This window comes from Podarcis cretensis, assembly GCF_951804945.1.
Source record: "Podarcis cretensis genome assembly, chromosome: 11".
Taxonomy (NCBI): domain Eukaryota; kingdom Metazoa; phylum Chordata; class Lepidosauria; order Squamata; family Lacertidae; genus Podarcis; species Podarcis cretensis.
Genome location: NC_137180.1, coordinates 65,425,400 through 65,446,683, shown reverse-complemented (window position 1 = coordinate 65,446,683; position 21,284 = coordinate 65,425,400). Strand labels below are relative to the sequence as shown.

At 44.9% G+C, this 21,284-nt stretch overlaps 1 protein-coding gene across 1 annotated transcript; it reads left to right on the top strand.

Moving 5' to 3' along the window:
- Positions 1-11,710: 11,710 nt before the first annotated feature.
- LOC307227120 (C-C motif chemokine 21c-like) lies at positions 11,711-16,526 on the top strand. Its single transcript, XM_079996214.1, has 4 exons — positions 11,711-11,884; positions 12,991-13,120; positions 14,232-14,364; positions 15,537-16,526. The coding sequence occupies exons 1-3, from the start codon at positions 11,812-11,814 to the stop codon at positions 14,350-14,352; spliced, it is 324 nt and encodes a 107-aa protein (XP_079852340.1). The 5' UTR covers positions 11,711-11,811; the 3' UTR covers positions 14,353-14,364; positions 15,537-16,526.
- The last annotated feature ends 4,758 nt before the right edge of the window (positions 16,527-21,284 follow it).

Genomic DNA, 21,284 nt, shown 5'->3' with positions numbered 1-21,284 from the left:
GTCGGCGGTTCAAATCCCTGTGACGGGGTGAGCTCCCGTCGCTTGGTCCCTGCTCCTGCCAACCTAGCAGTTCAAAAGCACGTCAGAGTGCAAGTAGATAAATAGGTACAGCTCTGGCGGGAAGGTCAATGGCGTTTCCGTGCGCCGCAACCCCAGAGTCGGCCACGACTGGACCTAATAGTCAGGGGTCCCTTTACCTGTCTCCTTTCTCCTCTCAGTCTCCACTTTGCCATGCTAAACATACCCAGCTCCCTCAACCTTTCCCCACAAGGTTTGGTTTCCAGACCCTTGATCATCTTGGTTGCCCTCCTCTGCACATCTTCCAACTTGTCAATACCTTTCTCCCACTGTGGTGCCCAGAACTGGACAAGGGACTCCAGTTGGGGTTTGATCAAGGCAAGAAGGCTGAGCTTCTTATCACCTGCTCATTGACCATTCATTCTGATTGTAGGATTGGATAGATCAGTTGGTACAGCATGCAACTCTTAATTTCAGGGCCATGGGTCAAGCCCCATGTTGGGCAGAAGATGGACTAGATGACCTTTGTGGTCCCTTCCAATTCTATTATTTGTTTCCAGAGAGATTAGATACCACAGCACCAAAGCGAGTCTTATCCTGCCCTTCCCAGTGCATTTTCCCAGCCCTTTGCTGATTGGAAAAAGCCCACAATCTTTTGGAGGAAGTTTGTTGCACAACAGTATTGAATCGGCTATGATTGTGCCACCTGGGATTGTTGGCATGTGATGGAGTCCATCCCAAAATAGCAACATTCTCCCAGTGGCAGGAAGGGACCTCCATATCCTCCATCATATCCTCCATATCTGTCTCTGTCCAGCCTGGCTTGTTTCTGTCCCCTCCTGCCCATCTCTGACCCAGCTCCCTGACAGGTGCTTTCCATACATAAAGGTAAAGGGACCCCTGACCATTAGGTCCAGTCGTAACCGACTCTGGGGTTGCAGCGCTCATCTCACTTTACTGGCCGAGGGAGCCGGCGTACAGCTTCCGGGTCATGTGGCCAGCATGACTAAGCCGCTTCTGGTGAACCAGAGCAGCACACGGAAATGACGTTTACCTTCCCGCCAGAGTGGTACCTATTTATCTACTTGCACTTTGACGTGCTTTCGAACTGCTAGGTGGGCAGGAGCAGGGACCGAGCAATGGGAGCTCACCCCGTCACGGTGATTCGAACAGCTGACCTTCTGATCAGCAAGTCCTAGGCTCTGTGGTTTAACCCACAGCACCACCCGCGTCCCTTTTCCATACATACTTTAAAAAGAAAAAAAGAGCCCCCCCTATGAGCAGAGACTAAGGGGTCGTCCACACTTGTCCCATGGATCCAAGCAGTGTCCCCCCCTTGCTCTGCTCTTTACCCAGGGGAAACCTGTTCTTTAATGCTAAATTAGAGCAAATGGCAATCCGGAGAACAGGGTTTCTGTTAGCTCTGATTGAGGGATAAAGAGTGGTTTTCTTCAGGGGAAAGCAGTGGGGCGAAAGGAAGTGAGGATAAGTCCCAACAGAGAACTGAGTGGGCAAAGGACATCCTGTGACTCCTTGGTTGGCAGAAGCCAAAGTTGGGGCAGAGGGATCAAGTGTGAACATGCCATAGTTGCCCAGAGAGGGAGGGGGTGTAACCACAAACTTCCCTATATAGGTAATTTAGGTCACTAGGCTGAGGAACATGTCCCAGGAGGTGCTGGAAACATGTTGCAGTTCCTTCCAGAATGAAATACGAGACTGGAGATTTGGCAAAGATTGTGAAAGCCGGCTCGCTTTATCTTTATTTAACAAAGTGTATACGCCACTTGATTGTAAGGAAACTTGTAAGTGGTTTGCAAACAGTCTAAGCTTCTTGACACTAGCTTGTCGCTGGCATCTTCTTTTCAGTACTTTGGTGCTCACTGCAAAGGTACAGCTAAAGGGACCCCGACTGTTAGGTCCAGTCGCAGACAACTCTAGGGTTGCAGCGCTCATCTCGCTTTACTGGCCGAGGGAGCCGGCATACAGCTTCCGGGTCATGTGGCCAGCATGACTAAGCCGCTTCTGGCGAACCAGAGCAGTGCACGGAAATGCCGTTTACCTTCCCGCCAGAGCAGTACCTATTTATCTACTTGCACTTTGACATGCTTTCAAACTGCTAGGTTGGCAGGAGCAGGGACCGAGCAACGGGAGCTCACCCCGTCCATGCGGGGATTCAAACCACTCACTGCAAAGGACAGGACAAATTGAGGAGAGGGCTATCGAGGAAAGAGTTCTCCCCACAAAATCCAGCTCTTCAGCACTCAGTTGGAGCAAACATCAGTTCAGGTTTTCCACTGAGCTTTAAAGAGAGGGTTTCCATAGGAAAAGCTCCAGAGCAAGCAAAAAGGTGGTTGGACACTCCTTGCACAACATTTATTTATCTCCCTCTTAATCATTTTCAGCATGCTTTCCCATCATTTTTCTAACTGCAAAAAGTCCATTTTTTAAAAAAGGGTGGGCAACAGAGTACTGCAATCCACTTGAATTTCCAATGTGTACTTGAACCATTCCCACAAAATCCTGACAATCTGGAGGCAACTTACAGGATGGGGAATGCTTAGGAAGAAAGTCAATAGATCCCAGAAGCGAGGGTGCTTTGCTGCTGCGGTTGCTGAGGAAAGAAGCCTTGGTTGTTGAAAGCCAGAATGTTTGCAACAGGCAGCCCACATGCTCCAAGTCTCTAGAGGTCTTCAAAGCAACACTGGCCAGAAAATCTTGTGCAAAAGGCTTTCCACTTGACAGCTAATTCCCACTTGCAGTGTGTGTTTGTGTGTGGTGTACCATTACATTGGAAAGTCCCCCTTCTTGAATTGACTTTCCTCAACCCTTTTCTGCCCCTCTTTTTCTGGAAATGGAACTTTGCCTGAAGGCTGGGTAGGGAAGAAGCGAGGGGGGGGGTCCACTTTCTTTTTTGCTGGGCTGTTGACTTAAGCAATCAGGATGAGATCTGACTGGGGAAACAAAACCAGAGAACAGTTCCCACAAAGGCAGCTGGACCTGGGCCAACCTTCCCTCCATGTAAACCATAATTGGCAGCACCTAAATATCCGAGAAAGAGAAACTTTTGGGTTCATGGCCCTTCCCCAAAGTTGTTGCCAGGACCCACGGGAAAGCAGATCACTTATTTGAATCTTCAGACTCCTCAAAACTGTGTCCCTGAAAATCTAATAAGAGTTGGGCTCAACTTGAGCCAAATCATGGAATCATAGAATTGTAGTGTCAGAAGGTACCTTGAGGGTTATCTAGTCTAAGCCCTGTAGCGCAGGAATCTCAGCTAAAGCATCCCTGACAGATGCCCACCCAACCTTGGCTTAAAAAACTCCAAGAAAGGGAGTCTGCAGCCTCCCAAGGGAAACTGTTCCACTGTCAAATAGCTCTGACTATTGGGAAGTTCCTCCTGAGGTTTGGTCTGAATCTCCTTTTTTATGACTTGAATCCATTGGTTCGAGCTCTACCCTTTGGAGCAGGAGAAAACAAACTTGTTCCATCTTCCATGGGGCAGCCCCTTGACCTCTTGATCTCCTCTTTCCCAGGCTAAACATACCCAGCTCCTTCAACCGTTCCTCATCAGGCTTGGTTTCCAGATCCTTGACCATCTTGGTCTCCCTCCTCTGCACACCTTCCAGCTTGTCAACATCCTTCTAAAACTGTGGTGCCCAGAATTGGGCACAGGACTCCAGGTGTGGTCTGGCCAAGGCAGAAGAGAGTGGGACTATAACTTCCCTTGATCTGGACACTAGACTTCTGCTGATGCAGCCTAGCATTAGTGGTTTTTTTTTTGGGGGGGGGGACTTCCGGTGCACCGCGATCCCAGCGCAAGCAGGGTTCTCACCGGGAGGGAGAACTCAAGCTATTTTGAAGGATAGGGGGCAACTCCAGGGCGCGGAGACCCCCCCAAACCCTTCTGAAGGGTGTTCAGAAGGACCGGTTCTCGGCGAGACCAGAGAGCGACCAAACCGGCTGCCAGGTAGCCTCGGAAGGGGTGAAGAGTGCGGCGGCGAGGTTCAGCGGGTCGAGGGAAGCCATTACTTACCTTCAGATAGCGAAGCCCTGAGCTTGCAGGGAGAGCGGTGCGCTCTCAGTTTAAAGGACTCTGAACGCAAAATATTTGGATTTTTGTGGTTAAAAGAACAAAAGAAGAGCAAGGAAGTATCGGAGCAACAAATAGAGGTAAACGGAGTTCAGCCGATAGCCAAGATCAACTTAAACGCGGTGTGGCACCAGTGCGAGAGAAAGTGAAAGTGAGTCGCCTTAGCGGTTACGTTGTTTCTTCTTAAGTGTCTTCCCCCCACCAGATATTTAAACATAAAATACGTGGAAGGAAAGGAGGGGAAGAGGAAGGAGCCAGAGACAAAGTAGCGGGACTCGGTGTTCTTGGTGAACAGGAGGGCGAGAAGAGGAGAAGGGGCGTTTTCTCTATTTTGGCGTCAGAATACAAGAGATAAATGCGGAAGAGAGAGCTCCGCCACCATTAGGAATTTGTTGTGCGTACGGATGGTGAAAAAGCGATTAATTATATGTATATTTACATGGTGACTCATATGCATATGATCTCTACCTTTCCTCCCTTGGTTTGAGACTGGGATTTGAAAACTTGAGGACTGCTAACTATTAGGAAACGTTGAGTAATTGGGGAAATAAGATGTCGGCACATTTCTAGAACGCTAGTTTATAGAGACCTGGCGACCTCTAGCGACAAGATGGAGTCTGTGTGATCTTCGACCGACTCCCCCCCCCCTGTTCTCCTCCTTTCCCTTCTCTTTCTCTACGTGTCATTTTGTTTTACTTCCCTTCTTATCAAGCCCCCCCCCCCCACAGGTCTACCCAGCAATAAGGATTAGCCTGATTGAAGGCAGGAAGAACCCCCGGCACTGAAGAATCCCGCATTGAGAGGACAACTTTGTAGCAAGAACCTTATACTGACTCTATATTTTGATTTTTTGGAAACATATATACATAAAAGATTGGTAACTTCGAATAGTAATATTAAAGGAAGTAAGTGGACTTAAGGAAAACAGATAAAGCGGAGGACACAAAGGAAGGTATTGGATATAACTACGGTGGGAAAGATACTACCTGGGATTGGGGGGGGGGTTATAAGTGTATAAAATGTCACTCACTGGGAAGAAAGCGACAAATGGTGGGACCTCTGGGGATAGGAGGGGTTCCAAACAAGAGGGAGATTTTAAGTCAGATATTTTGAAGATGTTTGCGGAGATCAAACAGAGTCAAGCTAATTTAGAGCATAAACTAGAGCATGTGGATAATAGGATTGGGAAAATGGATAAAAAAATAGACGAAACTGTTAATGAACTTAAGGGCCAAATGAAAGAAATATTTAGGAGAACGCAGCTCACGGAGGAAGGATTAAAGAAGACAAAGTTGGAACTAAAAGATATCAAAAGGGATAAGGAAAGGATTAAAGCAGAAGTGATGGATTTAAATAAGGCACAGGAGGAGATGAAGGATATTATAGCCATGAATGAACTGAGACAGAGGGAGATTAATCTGAGGTTTAGAGCTGTGCCAGAGACACAAAATGAAAATATTAAAGAGAAATTGATAATGGAGCTTGCGGAATGGCTGGGTACACCACCGGAGGAAATGGCCAAAAACATACAGAACGCATTTAGAATGCGCGTTAACACAACAAGAGTAAGAAAACTTACAGGTGATTGCCTGATTACATTTAAGGACAAAGAAATGAGAAATAGGATTCTCCAGAGGAATAGAGAAAAGAGGTTGAATATAGACGGGAATTATATAATTATCTTTAAAGATGTCCCAATCAGATTACTTAAACGAAGAGACTCTTATAAATCTCTGGTGCAGGCATTGAAGAAAAATAAGATAGAGTTTAGATGGGAATTCCCGGAAGGGGTCTCATTTATGTATAGAGGTAAGAGACACAGGTTATTAAACCAGGAAGAAACCGGGAAGTTCCTTAGGAAATATAAGGAGTTGAGAACGGAAGCAAACGGAACCGGAGGTGCAGAGGGAGGACTACCAGGAGAATCAGGAGTGGGGGAGGAGGAGGGGGGGAGGCGGATCAGAAGAAGAGGTAGAGGAGGAAAAAGAGGACTCAGGTCACTTATAAAGGAAAGGATAACGTAAAGAAAAGCTAAGTGAAAGCTTAGCATTATGGGACTAAAAATTTGGAATTGGAATATCAATGGGATGAACGATAAAAAACGGAGAAATAAAATTGAGCAATATCTGAAAAGGAAAAATCTGGACATTATTTGTCTTCAGGAGACGCATGTAGCCAGAAGGCATAAAAAAGTGCTAATTAATAAAAGACTGGGAAACGAATTTGAATCCTCAGATAAAGAAAAGAAAAGAGGTGTGGTACTGTATATTAAAAACAAGATGGAAGCTAAAACACTATTTAAGGATGAAGAGGGGAGGGTGATAGGGGTTAGCATTAACTGGCAAGGAGAAAAACTGGTGGTAGTGGGGGTGTATGCCCCAAATGGTAGTAAAACTGAATTCTTTAAAAAACTAGAAGAGAAGCTATGGGAATATATGGATCAAAAAATAATTCTAATGGGCGACATGAATGGCGTCGTCTCGCTAGAAATGGATAGACTTAGGGATGGAGTAAACAAAGAAGGAAAATTACCAAAATCCTTCTTTTCAATGGTAGAAAACTGCAACCTGACGGACATCTGGCGCCTCAGACATCCATTGGACAAACAATTTACTTACCATTCCGAACCTAACCAATCGATGTCACGTATAGATCAGATATGGCTTTCTAGTGAATTATGTCCAAGAACTAAATTAATAGAAATAAGACCGAAAGTAATTTCGGATCACAGTCCGATAGAGCTAGAATTGGAAAGTTTAGAGACAAGATCTTTCAGATGGAGACTCAAAGACTATCTTTTAGATGACCAGAAAATTGTCGAAAATGCAAGGAAAAAACTGTCAGATTACTTTGCGGACAACTGTGACAAAGGAACAAAGATTAATGTAGTATGGGACGCAAGTAAGGCGGTAATAAGAGGATACTTTATCCAACAGAACGCAATTAAAAATAGGAATAGAGAAAAAAATAAAGAGGAAATTCTAAAACAGATAATGGTAAATGAGCAAAAACTATCCCAAAAACCTAACTGCCAGAAGGCAAAAGAAAGAATAAAAATGTTACAAACTCAGTTTGCTACTATAATAAATAGAGAGGTGGAGTGGAACATCAAAAAACTGAGACAAAAAAATTTTGAATTTTCAAACAAACCAGGTAAATGGCTTGCCTGGCAAATCAAAAAAAGGAAGGAACAAGGTACAATAAACAAAATAATAGGGGGGGGGGGAAGAAAGAACAGATCCCAAAGAAATCAGGAGTGAGTTTGTCAACTACTATAGAAGTCTGTACAAGGATAAAGAGAGAGTTGGTTTAAGGAGAATAGAAAGATTTCTGAAGGATAAAAAGGTGCAGAAAATCCCGACAGAGGATAAGCAAAGACTGAATACACCAATTGGAAATGAGGAGATAGAAGAAATAATCAAAGATTTAAAGAGGGGTAAGGCACCAGGTCCTGACGGATTTACCGCTGGTTACTATAAAGAGATGAAATCTATCTTAGTGGGACCACTGAAGGAGACTATGAATAACATCTTAAAGAAAGAAGAAATCCCTGGGACATGGAAAGAAGCATATATTGCGTTAATCCCCAAACAAGATGCAGACCCAACTCAAGTCAAAAATTATAGACCAATTTCACTGCTAAATACAGACTACAAAATATTTGCAGGAATCCTAGCAAGAAGGTTGAAAAAGTTGTTATCAGAAATTATTCATAAGGATCAGATGGGATTCCTGCCAGGGCGGCAGATGAGAAACAACACAAGAAGCATAATTAACATGTTAGAATATTTATCTGTTAGGATTGACCAACAAGTCATTATGATGTTTGTGGATGCCGAGAAGGCATTCGATAATGTGATTTGGGACTTTATGCTGAAAAATCTAGAATACATGGATGTGGGCAATGATTTCTTTAACGGGGTAAAAGCAATATATACAGAACAGAAGGCCAAATTGATTATAAATAGCATGGTGACAGAAGAGATAAGGATACAGAAGGGTACAAGACAGGGTTGCCCACTCTCCCCGCTACTATTTATAATAGTTTTAGAAGTACTCTTGAATTCAATAAGGCAAAATGGGAAAATAAATGGAGTAACACTAGGACAGAATGTGTACAAGACTAAAGCTTTTGCTGATGATGTAGTAATAATGACAGAAGAACCAATAACGGCAATAGAAGAAATATTAAAGGAAATAGAAGAATTTGGAGAAATAGCAGGCTTTAAGTTAAACAAGACAAAAACGAAAATGATAGCTAAAAATGTGGACCCAAAAACAATAGAAATCATCCAACAGCATTCACAGCTAGAGATAGTCAAAAAAGTCAACTACCTTGGTATTTGGTTAACATCTAAAAATATAGACTTTTTCAAAAACAATTACGAGCCGATGTGGAAGGACATAAGGAAAGATCTGGAAAAATGGGGAGGGCTGAAACTGTCATTCTGGGGAAGGATTAATACAATTAAGATGAATGTCTTACCAAGACTCATGTTCTTATTCCAAACCATCCCTATAATTAAGGGGAGCCGAATCTTTAGAGACTGGCAAAGAATACTCTCAAGATACATATGGCAGGGCAAAAAACCTAGAATTCAGTTTAAATTATTGACAGATATAAAGGAAAGGGGGGGCTTTGCCCTGCCAGATTTGAAGCTGTACTACGAGGCTTCATGCCTTTGCTGGATAAAGGACTGGGTAAAGTTGGTGAACACGGAGCTACTCGATTTGGAGGGCTTCGACAATAGGTTCGGCTGGCATGCCTATTTATGGAAGAACAAAAGGAAAGTACATAAGGGATTTGAAAATCATATTTTTAGAGGCCCGTTAATTGAAGTATGGGAAAAACACAAAAATCTGTTAGAGCCGAAAACACCACATTGGCTATCACCTCTTGAAGTAATGGGTATAAAGGCTATTAATATGAGAAGCAACTGGGCAACATATAGCCAGTTGCTAACCAAGGTTGATGGGAAATGGAAGATAAAGCCGTATGAACAAGTAAAGGAGTATGTCTATGACTGGCTACACCATATCCAGGTAAATCAGATGTACAGTAAAGATATTAAAGAAAGAGGCTATGCAGAAAAAGATTCCAAATTCCAAACGGAGATAATAAATAATGAAGTGAAAATTATATCTAAGATGTATAGGATGCTGCTAGACTGGAACTTAGGCGATGAGGAAGTCAAATCAGTGATGATCCGCTGGGCAAGGGATGTAGGTCATAGCATACAATTTGAAGACTGGGAAGAGCTTTGGAAGGAGGGGCTAAACTTTACAGCGTGTATAACGATAAAGGAAAATGTCATGAAGATGTTTTATAGGTGGTATCTAACCCCGATAAAATTATCAAAAATGTATAAGACGGATAAGAAGTGTTGGAAGTGTAAAGATGAGGAGGGCTCCTTCTACCACATATGGTGGGAGTGTGGAAGAGTGAAACAGTTCTGGGAGAAAATATACATTGAATTAAAGAAGATTTTAAAATATACGTTCAGAAAGAAATCAGAAATTTTCCTGCTAGGGATATTAGGGCAAGAGATTAAAAAAGAAGACCGTAGAATAGTATACTATGCAGTGGCAGCAGCAAGGGTAGTACTAGCCCAAAAGTGGAAACAGCAGGAAATACCAACGGTGGAGGAGTGGAGATCTAAGCTGTTGGACTACGCAGAGCTGGATAAATTAACAGGAAAAATTAGGTATGTAAGAGACCAAGTGTTCATCAAGGATTGGGGAAAGTACGTGGATTATCTGGAATGTATTAGTGAGGGACAAACAACGCTAAAGGGATTCAGAGACGCACTGTGAAAGACTATGAGTTATTGTTTAAAGTAAATAGGAGATAGAGATAGGTTCAACGACAATATAAGCAGAGAAACGTGTGAATTTGATTACTGCTTCGAATGATTTATGGACAAGCTGAAGGAAGTCTTGAAAGGGATGGATATGTAATAATGTCAATGGGTAAATCATAAGTTTATGTATTTCTTATTTACTTTTTTCTGTAATTCTTCTTTTTCTTTATTTTCTGTATTCTGACTTTTCTATACATGTGTTAGTTTTCACTTTCTTTTATGGAATCAATTAATAAAAAGAATGATGAAAAAAAAAAAGCATTAGTGGTTTTTTGCTCCTACAACCCTGCTGGATCATCCTGTGGGAACACTATGTGCTGCGTGAAGGCAGACATACTTTATCTGTCATGAATCATCCAGCCTTCATCTTTATTGGGTGGCCCTGTGAGGTTCTTGTATTATGAGAGAGGGATAAAATGTTTCCTGACAACACGCATCATTTCAGAAATCTCCTTCCTTTCTCCTCTAATACAGTGGACACTCGGGTTGCGAATGTGATCTGTGCGGGAGGCGCGTTCGCAACCCACAGTGTTCGCAACCCGCAACCTACACATCTGTGCATGCACAGGTTGTGATTCGGTGCTTCTGCATATGCACAAAGCACAATTTAGCGCTTCTGTGCTTCGCAAGCGCTGAAACCTGGAAGTAACCATTCTGGTACTTCTGGGTTCAGCGTGGTGCAGAACCCCAAATCGCGCAAGCCGAAATGTCTGTAACCTGAGGTATGACTGTCCAGGCTTCCTCAACCTTGGCCCTCCAGGTGTTTTAGATCCCATGATCCCCAGCTAGCAGAACCAGTGGTCAGGAATGATGGGAATTGTAGTCTCAAAACATCTGAAAGTATCTGAACAAGTATCTGAAGAAGTGTGCATGCACATGAAAGCTTATACCAAGAACAAACTTAGTTGGTCTCTAAGGTGGTGCTACTTTACAATTTTTAATTTTTAATTTTTTGTATATTTTGACTTTAAACCAGACATTGGGAAACTGGGGTCACTTCATCAAGTCCACCCACTGCATGAAAGAATTTACTAAACAGGGAAGTACCCTAGTTACTGAGACTCTTGCTAAATGACTATCAGACTTTGAAAAGCTGGTCTCACTGGATAAAGCTAATCAGTTTTGTTGTATCAATTAAACAAAATAGTTTGAGCTGGATTTTGAATAAACGTGCAATTAATTGTTGCTGTTTGAATTTTATCGCATACGATCTTCCTTAGTGGGTCATGTGAACCACTATTCTGGGAACTGCTTTTTATAGGGTAGGGGGCACTGGGGATGAGTTTATGGAGCCAAGGGCTATGTGAGCCCCAAAACATTTTGGGAACCACTGGACGGATCCTTTGTCTCAGGCAGTGAATCATCTTGGGCAGCCCTGCCCCACCGTAAAGCTTTGTGAGGAGATTGAGACATGAGAAGGAGGATGATCATATTCCCTGAAATCTGGGTGGTGTTTCCTCAGTTGGAAAGACACACACCACTTACTGTAATCTGCAGTTTAAAATAATGCAATAACAAAACATGTGCAGATGCATACTATCAGCCTGTGTGACATCGCCTTGAATCTGCTCCAGGGACTGGCGGCTGTTCAACTGGACTATCTGATGGCCCTTCCAAGAGGAGCAGGAGAATGCCAGGCATCTGAACCCCTTCCCCAAGTTCAACACACGTCCGGGCAGGAGAGCAGGCCAGATGCCAAGGCGAGGCAAGGCGAAAAGAAAGTGAAAGTCTTAACGGAGGAAGTATATAGAGGGGGCAGCACACAGCAGGCAGTCCATCTCTCTTGCAGCCTCCTGACTGACAAGCCTCCTGAGAATCCAGCTGTGAACCTCTGCCCTAGAGATGGCTCTCCCTTCTCTGCCCAGCATCTGCCTCCTGGCTCTGGCTGCAGCTTTGTGCGTCTTCCAAGCCGAAGGTACTATGTGCATCTATGTGTGTGTGAGAGAGAGACAATGTGGTGGAGGGGAGAGAGAGAAGGGGACTTTGTTTCTGGAGAGATGTTGTGATGCTTAAGCAGGCATTAGCCCCTGCCTGCAATTTCAGGGGAGTGTGCTGCTGGCATTGCAGGGCTTAGGTGGTTGCAAGAGAAGTCCCAGCCCAGAGCTCATTTCTTTCCTTTCAAGCAACAGATGTTCCTCCTCCCTTCCAGTGGCTGCTCCTGGGCTGCAGGCATCTTTTATGCTTCCTCTAGTGGGTTCTGTATTTTGTTAAAAGGCACTTCCCAAGTGCAAATGCTTCTTACCATTAAAGACATTTGCTCAGCAAACCTGTCACAGCTGCCTATTGTACTCTCAGCTGGAAGCAAAAAATTCTGCCCTCAAGCAGCCCAGATTTATCTACCGAGAATAGCTGGAATCTGCAACCCGGAAACTTGATTTGGCCACCCTCATTTTACGAAATGCATTCTGCCCTTGTTGCTGCATTGCATTATTTAATTCTGGGTTAATTAAATTTGGGGGAGGATCCAGGGTTAATTTTATTATTTAATTCTGGGAGAAATTCTGGGTTTATTTAATTATTTCATAGGCTCGTAGAACTGTGAAGTTGGAAGGGATGCAAAGGGCAATCCAAGGACCTAAAATTTTCTTTTAAAATGCAAAGCAAGCAAGCTATGTTTCTCAGAGAACTGAATTATGTGACCAGCACCACATTCAGAACTCTTTCTGTGTTCCTGAAGAAGTCTCCCTGTACCTATTTTACAGATGAAGGAACTGAGGCCAAGAGACCACTTCCCCTAGAAACCCACATGGTTTAAAAAGCTGAGTTGGGGCAAGTTGACCCCTGAGCTCCAGGTCTATTGAGCAGCAAGTCATGACAGTTAACATAACTAAGGCAGTTAACAGAACCACAGAAAAATAGAATTGTAGAATTGAAAAATAGAATTGTAGAGTTGACCCCAACATCATGCAATGCATTTGAAACAATCTACCAGCTTCCACATCCACCTGAGTGTAGTTGGACTTCAGAAGAGCCCATAAATGAGCCCTCTTCACCCAAAGTTCCCTCTCTCTTCTTATCCAGGAAGACTGAACACCATGCAGGACTGCTGCTCTCGATTCAGCAACAAGTCTCTCCCCGTTAATGCGGCCCACCGTATACAGTCTTACGAGAACCAGGGGCCACATATGGGCTGCACTCTCCAGGCCATTGCGTGAGTACCTGGCAAATTGGGGAGGGGGTTCCAGGGAATGCAGAGACCACCCTGTGCTCCAGATAATGGTCACCCCCATCCTATATTCAAAGCACTCAGCTTCCTCCTAAGACTCAAATGAGCTGTAGTCCACCCCCTACAGAACTGCAATACCCCACACCCCCCAGCAAACTACAGTTCCCAGGATTCTTGCCTAGGGGGATGTCTACTTTAAATGTGCTTTAAACTCCCTTGGGCTCTCCAGTCACACATCCATGTAGGTATCCCCCAAGTTAGGATCCAGGGGAAGGCAGTGTGGTGTAGTGGTTAGAGCATTGGATTAGGGTCCTGGGAGTGAGCAGCGTCCAAATAGCGGCTCGGCCATGAAGCTCACTATGAGCCAATCACACTGCCTCTTGAGCTAACCTAACTCCCAGGGTTGTTGTGGGGATTCAGTGAGGACTTGGAGCTTGGAGAGGTCCGGGTTCAAATACCCGCTCGGCCATGAAGCTGAAGGGATGACCTTTAGGACAGTCCCTGCCTCTCAGTCTAGCCTACCTACCTCACAGGGTTTGCTGTGGGGAATTAAAGGAGGAGAGAGCGGACCTAGAGCTCCTTGGAGAAAAAGCTGGGATATAAACACGAGAAATAAACAATAATAAATAAATACTGAGGGGGTTGAGTAGTTGAATGAAATGTAGCAGCACTTAAACTTTGGAACTCCCTGCCTATTGATACCAGAAAGGCGCCTTCTCAGCACTCTTAAAAACATTGTTGTTTCAGCAAGCCCACCCAGATATTTAGAAAATTGGTGCAAGTTTTAATCTGATTTTGGACTGTTGTTATTTTAACTTTTCAACTGTCTCAAAACCTTGTCGTTAATTTTTCTTACTGATAATTTTCTTGTTTTATCTTTTTTGTAAACTGCTTTGGGGGTTGCTGTTTTACAATTAAGTGGGCGTGCATTTTACGGAATGAAATACCATAAAATCCTGGTTTCCTGGGCAAGGCTGTGTCTCAGCAACAGTGTCGTCTGTTGAGGGGGCAGTGCAGGTTGCAGAGTGGGGGGGCTGACGAAGATCTCCCCCCCCCCACCATCCTCATCCTCTTCCATTCTCCTTTCCTGGTTCAGGCTGCTCACCAAAAATGGGCGCTGGTTGTGCTTCCGTTCGGATGATGCGAACGCTCTGCAGATTGTGAAGATCCTGAACGCGAGGAGGAACCGCAAGCAGCAAAACTCCCGAAGAGTGTAGGAGGCAGGCATGGTGAGGATCTGTGGTGACGCAGTGGGGGGAGGACAGAGGGGAGGCTGGGATGGAGCCCTAGAACTCATGGGCAGGCCACGAAGCAGGAAGATTCAGGACAGATCAAAGAAAGTCCTTCTTCATGCAGTGCATTGTTAACCTGTGGAACTCCCTGCCACAGGAGGCAGCGAGGACCACCAAGTTGGGTGGCTTTAAAAGAGGATGAGACAAATTCATGAAAAGGCTATTGATGACTACTACCTTTGTGGCTTGGGGCCCTCGTATCTATGGGACCGCCTCTCCTGGTCTGCCCCACAGAGGACCTTAAGGTCCATGAATAATCCTAGTTTAGAGGTCCCGGGCCCTGAGGAAGTCAGACTATCCTCCACTAGGGCCAAGGCCTTCTCAGTGATGGCTCCGACCTGGTGGAATGCTCTGTCCCAGGAGACCAGGGCCCTGCAGGATTTAACCTCCTTCTGCAGGGCCTGTAAGACGGAGCTATTCCGCCTGGCCTTTAATTTGAATTCAGCCTGATCTTTTATTTCCCTTCTCTTCCTTCCCCCTCCCCTTTTATGAAGATCACCCGCTCTGAGACACTACAGCTAATTCTCCCCTGGCCTCCTTGTTGGCCCAAGTAGGACCAATTCAGCCAGCTAGCCCTGGGGATTATCTAATTGATTTTTTATTTTTTATTGTTATTGTTATTCATGTTTTTATACTGTATTTTATGCTGCTTTTATAATTGAGTGTTTTAAAGTGTTTTAAATTTGTTGTTAGCCGCCCTGAGCCTGGTTTTTGAACCAGGAAGGGCGGGGTATAAATTATTATTATTATTATTATTATTATTATTATTATTATTATTATTACTACTACTACTACTACCCAGGATGGCTCTGCCTCCACAGCTGGAGGGAGCAAGGCTTCTGAATACCAGTTGGAGGGGAGAGGGAGGGCTGTTGTGCTCAGATCTTGATTACAGGTTTCCCAGAGGGATTTGGTCAGCCAGTGTGAGAAGGCAATGCTGGACTAGATGGGCCATTGGCCTGATCCAGCACAGGCTCATCTTGTAGTCTTTTGTCTGATCGATCAGTCAGGCTCTTGTGTCCTTATATCTTTTCCTTTTTCCTGCTTCATCTGATCTCTCTAACCAACCAACCAACCAACCAACCAACCGCCCTCCTTTTCCTCTCCAGGAGAACACTCCATCACTGCGTCATGGACTGGAATTACGAAGAAAATCCCTCTGCCGTGAACATGGACAAAGAGATTGGCCTCCAAGCTTACCTTCTTCTCTGCAAATGTGGACCTGGGGGTGGGTGGGACGGGACCCCTTTAAATCCTCTTTCTCAGTTTATCTAGCCTCGTGCTGCTTCCTTGAAAAGCGCCTCCTACTTCTCTGTTTGGTAGATTAGACTGAAAATGTCAGCTCCCGAATTTCCAGGGTGGAGAAGATGGAGCCCTTGGCAGCTATTCATTCAACCCTTACAAATAGAGAGAGAGTTTCTGAGCTCCTGACTAGCAAGCACCCATGAAAGGGGCCTTTAGTCTGGGTTCAATCCTGCTGCATTGCAGCGGGTTGGACTAAATGGCCTTTTGGGTCCCTTCCAACTCTACAGTTCTATGATTCTATGTCTCTGATGCCAGGCCCCATCCCTGAATCATGTGAATGAATGAAATGGACACATCTCAGGGCGTCCTCAGCTGTGGATTTCCCTAACCCCAGAGCAAACACAGCATAAGCCTCATACATCTGGGCAAGGCTTTGTGTCCTCCTTCAACAATTGTATTAAAATAATAATGATGATAAGCTAAACACTGGGTACTTCCTTCACGATGGCAGCTTCCCGTTTCTCCGCAATGACAAGGCCTCATAGGCAAGAGGGACTTAGCATTTCTGGCAAGCAAGCATTGGGAAACTTTGAATGGATTCATCGGATGTCTGAATCTAGTTTGTTGGGGGAAAGAGGGAGAGAGAGAAATCGGTCACCTCTCCCCATATAATAGGCGATGGTTGTGGGCATTTAGGAATGGAAAAACTGGCACCGGTGTAGCCATCAAGGATCTCTGCAATGTCATAAGCAAAGCATGTAATCTGGTATATAAGCCTGTCTCCTTTTGCTCTCTGTAACGGTCCCCACTGTTTTATACTGCAGTTTGCTTGATTAAAAACATTTTACTTCTTACCATGTGCTTGTGGTTCCTTCTTTATCTCAGCCCAAGAGACTAATCCAATGGCAAGAAGAGATTGATGCTGTCAATGGAGGGTTCGGATCTCACCTTCCCTAGTCCTGCCCTTTAGCAAAGGGATCTTTTTATGCTGAAAATGAATGATTCCCACACAATAAAGGGACCCCAGAGCAAAGCAGGGAAAACGATTCACATTGTCCACCCAAAGAGCAGGGAAAAGAAGCAGTTAGGGAGTGAGATCGTGTCAACATATACCGTACTTTTCCGTGTATAACGTGCCCCCGTGTATAAGATGGCCCCTATTTTGGGGGACTCCAATCTAAGAAAAGGGACACGGGTGGTGCTGTCGGTTAAACCACAGAGCCTAGGGCTTGCCAATCAGAAGGTTGGTGGTTCGAATCCCCGTGACGGGGTGAGCTCCCGTTGCTCGGTCCCAGCTCCTGCCAACCTAGCAGTTCGAAAGCACGTCAAAGTGCAAGTAGATCAATAGGTACCGCTCTGGCGGGAAGGTAAACGGCGTTTCCGTGCGCTGCTCTAGTTTGCCAAGAGCGGCTTAGTCCTGCTGGCCACATGACCCGGAAGCTGTACGCCGGCTCCCTCGGCCAATAAAACGAGATGAGTGCTGCAACACCAGAGTCGGCCGCGACTGAACCTAATGGGGAGGGGTCCCTTTAGCTTTACCTTTAATCTAAGAAAACGACCCAGAGTTGTGGAGCTTTTTTGGGGGAGGATGGCCCTGAGTTGTTGCTAAAATTGCTTGCACAGCTCGCTGACAATTGCTTGTGTCGCTTGTGTCTGCAACAAGCGTCTGCCGGTGACTCCTGCGCTCAGAGATCTGCCCCGGCTGCCGATTTGCTACCATGCCAAGTTCAGAGTGTTACTACTAGTACTTAAAAAGCCCTTCACAACTTGGGACAGGTTTACCTGTAAGATCTCCTTCCCCCATAAATGCCCACCTGAACACTTCAGTCTGTGGAACTGGCACAGCTGCAGGTGATGCATAACACCTGCTCCACATTTGTAAGAGCTCTATCTTTCCGTGTGGCAGCACTTAAACTTTGGAACTCCCTGCCAATTGACACCAGGCAGAGGTGCCACCACTGCACTGTTTTCGCTGCCTGCTGAAATCATTTTGGTTTAGAGAAGCCTGCTCACATGTTTAGAAAGTTGATGCAAGTTTTAATCTCTTTGTGGTCCATTGCTATTTTAACTCTTTGAAAGTCCTAAATTATTACATTTCCGTAGTGATAATTTTATTGTTTTGTCTTTTTTTTGTAAACTTCTTGGAGGGTTTTTTCTTTTCTTTTCACAACCAAATGGTGTATAAATTTTAGGAAACAAAATAAATGATTTTTAACTACAATGAAGTGGATTTATCTGAAATATTACAATAATAATAATAATAATAATAATAATAATAATAATAATAATATTCTGTGGAGTTTGTGCAGGAAACAATTCCAGGAGTCTGAGTGCAAACGTTGTGCAAATGGTGTCTTTCATTCTCTTTTTCTGTTGCCTAACCTACAAAAGAAGGGGCTTTTTAACAGGGGCGTGTGTTTGTGCGTATGCAGCGATAAAGCGTTCTGACTTGTGCCAAGGACTTTGTTTAATCATGAACTACTGAGATAACATAGGCTGATAAAAGGATACATGAACCTGAGCGCTATCAGCAAATCTTTACTGCTCCATTCACATTCCACTATCACACATTTTGGTGGCTGGGGTTGGGGGGGGGGCGGAGCAGAGGGAGGGGGAATTCTCTGCTCTGCCAAATTCCCCCAAGCAGAGCCAAAAAAATTGCTTCTGTTCCATCAGCTCTGCCTGCCTGGGGATGTTATAGCATTTCCTGCCTGCAAAAAACTAAAAGGGAATCTCCAAAGCAGCAGCACTTTTAAGGACAAGAAAGGGATGTTGGGTTGCACCCAGTTAAACTCTACGCACAGCTCACACACTGAGATGAATAGACCTAAGTTAGTCACATCCATGAATTCCAATGGGTGGCATTTGATTAGGTTTTGCTCAGAGAAGACCCACTGAAATGAATGAACATGATTAAGTTAGGTCCATTAATTTCATTAAGGTCAACCCCGAACTAAAACTCAGTTGAATACCACCCAATGGGTCTACTTTGAGTAGAACTAACATCGTAGAGTTGGAATAATAATAATAATAATAATAATAATAATAATAATAATAGTAATAATAAATTTATTTATACCCTGCCCATCTGGCTGGGTTTCCCCAGCCACTCTGGGCGGCTCCCAACAGAATTAAAAGCACAATAAAACATCAAACATTAAAAACTTCCCTATGCAGGGCTGCCTTCAGATGTCTTCTCAAAGTCAGATAGTTGTTTATTGCCTTGACATCTGCTGGGAGGGCATTCCACAGGGCGGGCGCCACCACCGAGAAGGCCCTCTGCCTGGATCCCTGCAGCCTCACTTCTCGCAGGGAGGGAACTGCCAGAAGGCTCTCGGAGCTGGACCTCAGATACCCTAGGCTTGAAGTGTAAGCGGTTTGTCTGTCACATAAGTTTTCACAGGAAGCATTCAGGGTCCAATTGACTCTATATCAGGGGTCAGCAAACTTTTTCAGCAGGGGGCCAGTCCATTGTCCCTCAGATCTTGTGGGGGGGGGGCAGGCTATACTTTTTTTTGGGAAATAAATGAATTCCTATGCCCCACAAATAACCCAGAGATGCATTTTAAATAAAAATATACATTCTACCCATGGAAAAACACGCTGATTCCTGGACCATCCGCGGGCCGGATTGAGAAGGCGATTGGGCCGCATCCGGCCCCTGGGTCTTAGTTTGCCTACCCATGCGCTATAGCTTTGCCTTCTTGGTAGCTGCTTCAAGACTCTGGTCCTTCCTGCTGTCATCAATTGAGCAAAGTGTGAGCAGGAGCATTTTCTCGAGGTGCCATCAGGCTAACTCAAGGTGCCTTTCAGCGATGACTGGAGCTCAGTATGTCTAAGCTGATTTTCATCTGCTGAGTGGATATTCAGTGAATCTGTGTTTACTTGAGTTTTAGGATGAAGTGAGCTAGAAATGCAATAAAACAAAGTAAAAGAATTGTAGAGGTATGCTGAGACCTGGACGGAGGGGAGAGCAGCACCATGGACAGCGATTTGGGAGTCTCCTTTTCCAGACCACCCTTCCTTCCCAAGGCTAGAGTGGCACAGCGTCCAAAAACATCTGGACAGAGTTCAGTGAAGGCTTCCTTTATTAGGCTTCCAACATTTCAGGGCTTGGCTGGTGTCCTTAGGGAAATTCATTCACACAATTAACATCACATCTGTTTTGGCTCTGAAAGGTGGAAGAAGAACAGCAGGTCATGTTTCTTGTAGACACTCGGGGATTTGTTATTCTTCTGGGCAGAAAAGCACCTCCACCTTGGGCTGGGGGTAGGACAGAGGAAGCAGGTGGAAGCCACTGCAGAATGCAGATGAAATAGGGGTGCCCCACACCTTGCCAAAACCAGAGCTCCTCTGGCTTCTCAAAAAGTGTAGGCCTGTGCCAAGCATAATATGACCACCTAGTTCCCCTGTCAGCCACTGGAAGGCACAGGTGGTGCAATTCTGTGCTGTCCTCCTCTCACCCTGGGGAGAGGTGCTGGTGATGATGGACCCTGCAGCCCCTAGGAAATCTCCCAAGACCTGACCTGAGTTCTGGTAGCATCTCGTGTGGTGCTGCTGCTACCAGAACATGTCCCACAGACAAGCTAACCAGCCTGGTGTTGAGGAAGATGAAGAAGAAGAGGAGGAGGAGAAGGAGTTTGAATTTGATATCCCACTTTATCACTACCCTAAGGAGTCTCAAAGCAGCTAACATTCTCTTTTCACTCTGCGAGGTGAGTGGGGCTGAGAGACTTCAGAGAAGTGTGACTGGCCCAAGGTCACCCAGCACCTGCATGTGGAGGAGTGGAGACGCAAACCCAGTTCACCAGATTACGAGACTACTGCTCTTAACCACCACACCACACTGGCTCACTGAAGAGGTAAATTTTCCTCCTTTGCTCCCCACATCACTTGAAACTCACAGTGGGATTTGGCTGGTGGGCTTCTGGCTCTGCAAAAAATGCGCATGCACCTGCTCTCCAGAGGCTCTCACCTTTCCTTTCTATATTGAGCATTTCTTGGAAACATCAGAGGGACTACAGATTAAGTGCCGGTGTTTGGGTGTGGTTGTGCAACCTCTTGCCCTCAAGCAGCTGGGCTATATGGAAAGAAATGTATCTCTGAAAAGGGGAAGGGACCACAATTTCACTTTGAAACCTTCTTTCAAAGTATTTCAACCCCCCTCTCCCAAACATCTGGAGAAGTGGGGAATTCAACATGATTTCTCTGGAAAGGGAAGGGTACAGAATTCTGTGAAAAGAAATCATTTGCAGGGCAATGCTGCAGATTAAGAAAAAATGAAAGAGATAGTAACTGCTGTGATGAGTTGCTGGTCTCAGGATAGAGCCAAGCAGACTCCAGGATGTAAGAAGCAAAGCAGACTGGGCTGATTTGCTGAGCCTCCTGGTCACAGTTTTGCAGACTGCCAGGAGGAAACTCCATTTTTTTCAGAGAATCATAGATTTATAAAGTTGGAAGATACCCAAAGGTCTGTCTAGTCCAACCCTCAGCAGTGTGGGAATCACAGCTAACCCCACCATCAGTAGTTCCCATGGCAGAGGGGTTATCTCTTGGTGGTAGACCACATACTGTACAGTATTCAATTTCTGGCATGTAAAAAGGGGGATCCA

What these genes read in the sequence shown, in the direction of transcription:
- LOC307227120 (XM_079996214.1), top strand. Translation starts at nt 11,812, where the DNA reads ATGGCTCTCCCTTCTCTGCCCAGCATCTGCCTCCTGGCTCTGGCTGCA. An exon ending in GTGCGTCTTCCAAGCCGAAG is followed by an intron (nt 11,885 to 12,990) that starts GTACTATGTGCA and finishes CTTCTTATCCAG; the next exon opens with GAAGACTGAACACCATGCAG. An exon ending in TGCACTCTCCAGGCCATTGC is followed by an intron (nt 13,121 to 14,231) that starts GTGAGTACCTGG and finishes TTCCTGGTTCAG; the next exon opens with GCTGCTCACCAAAAATGGGC.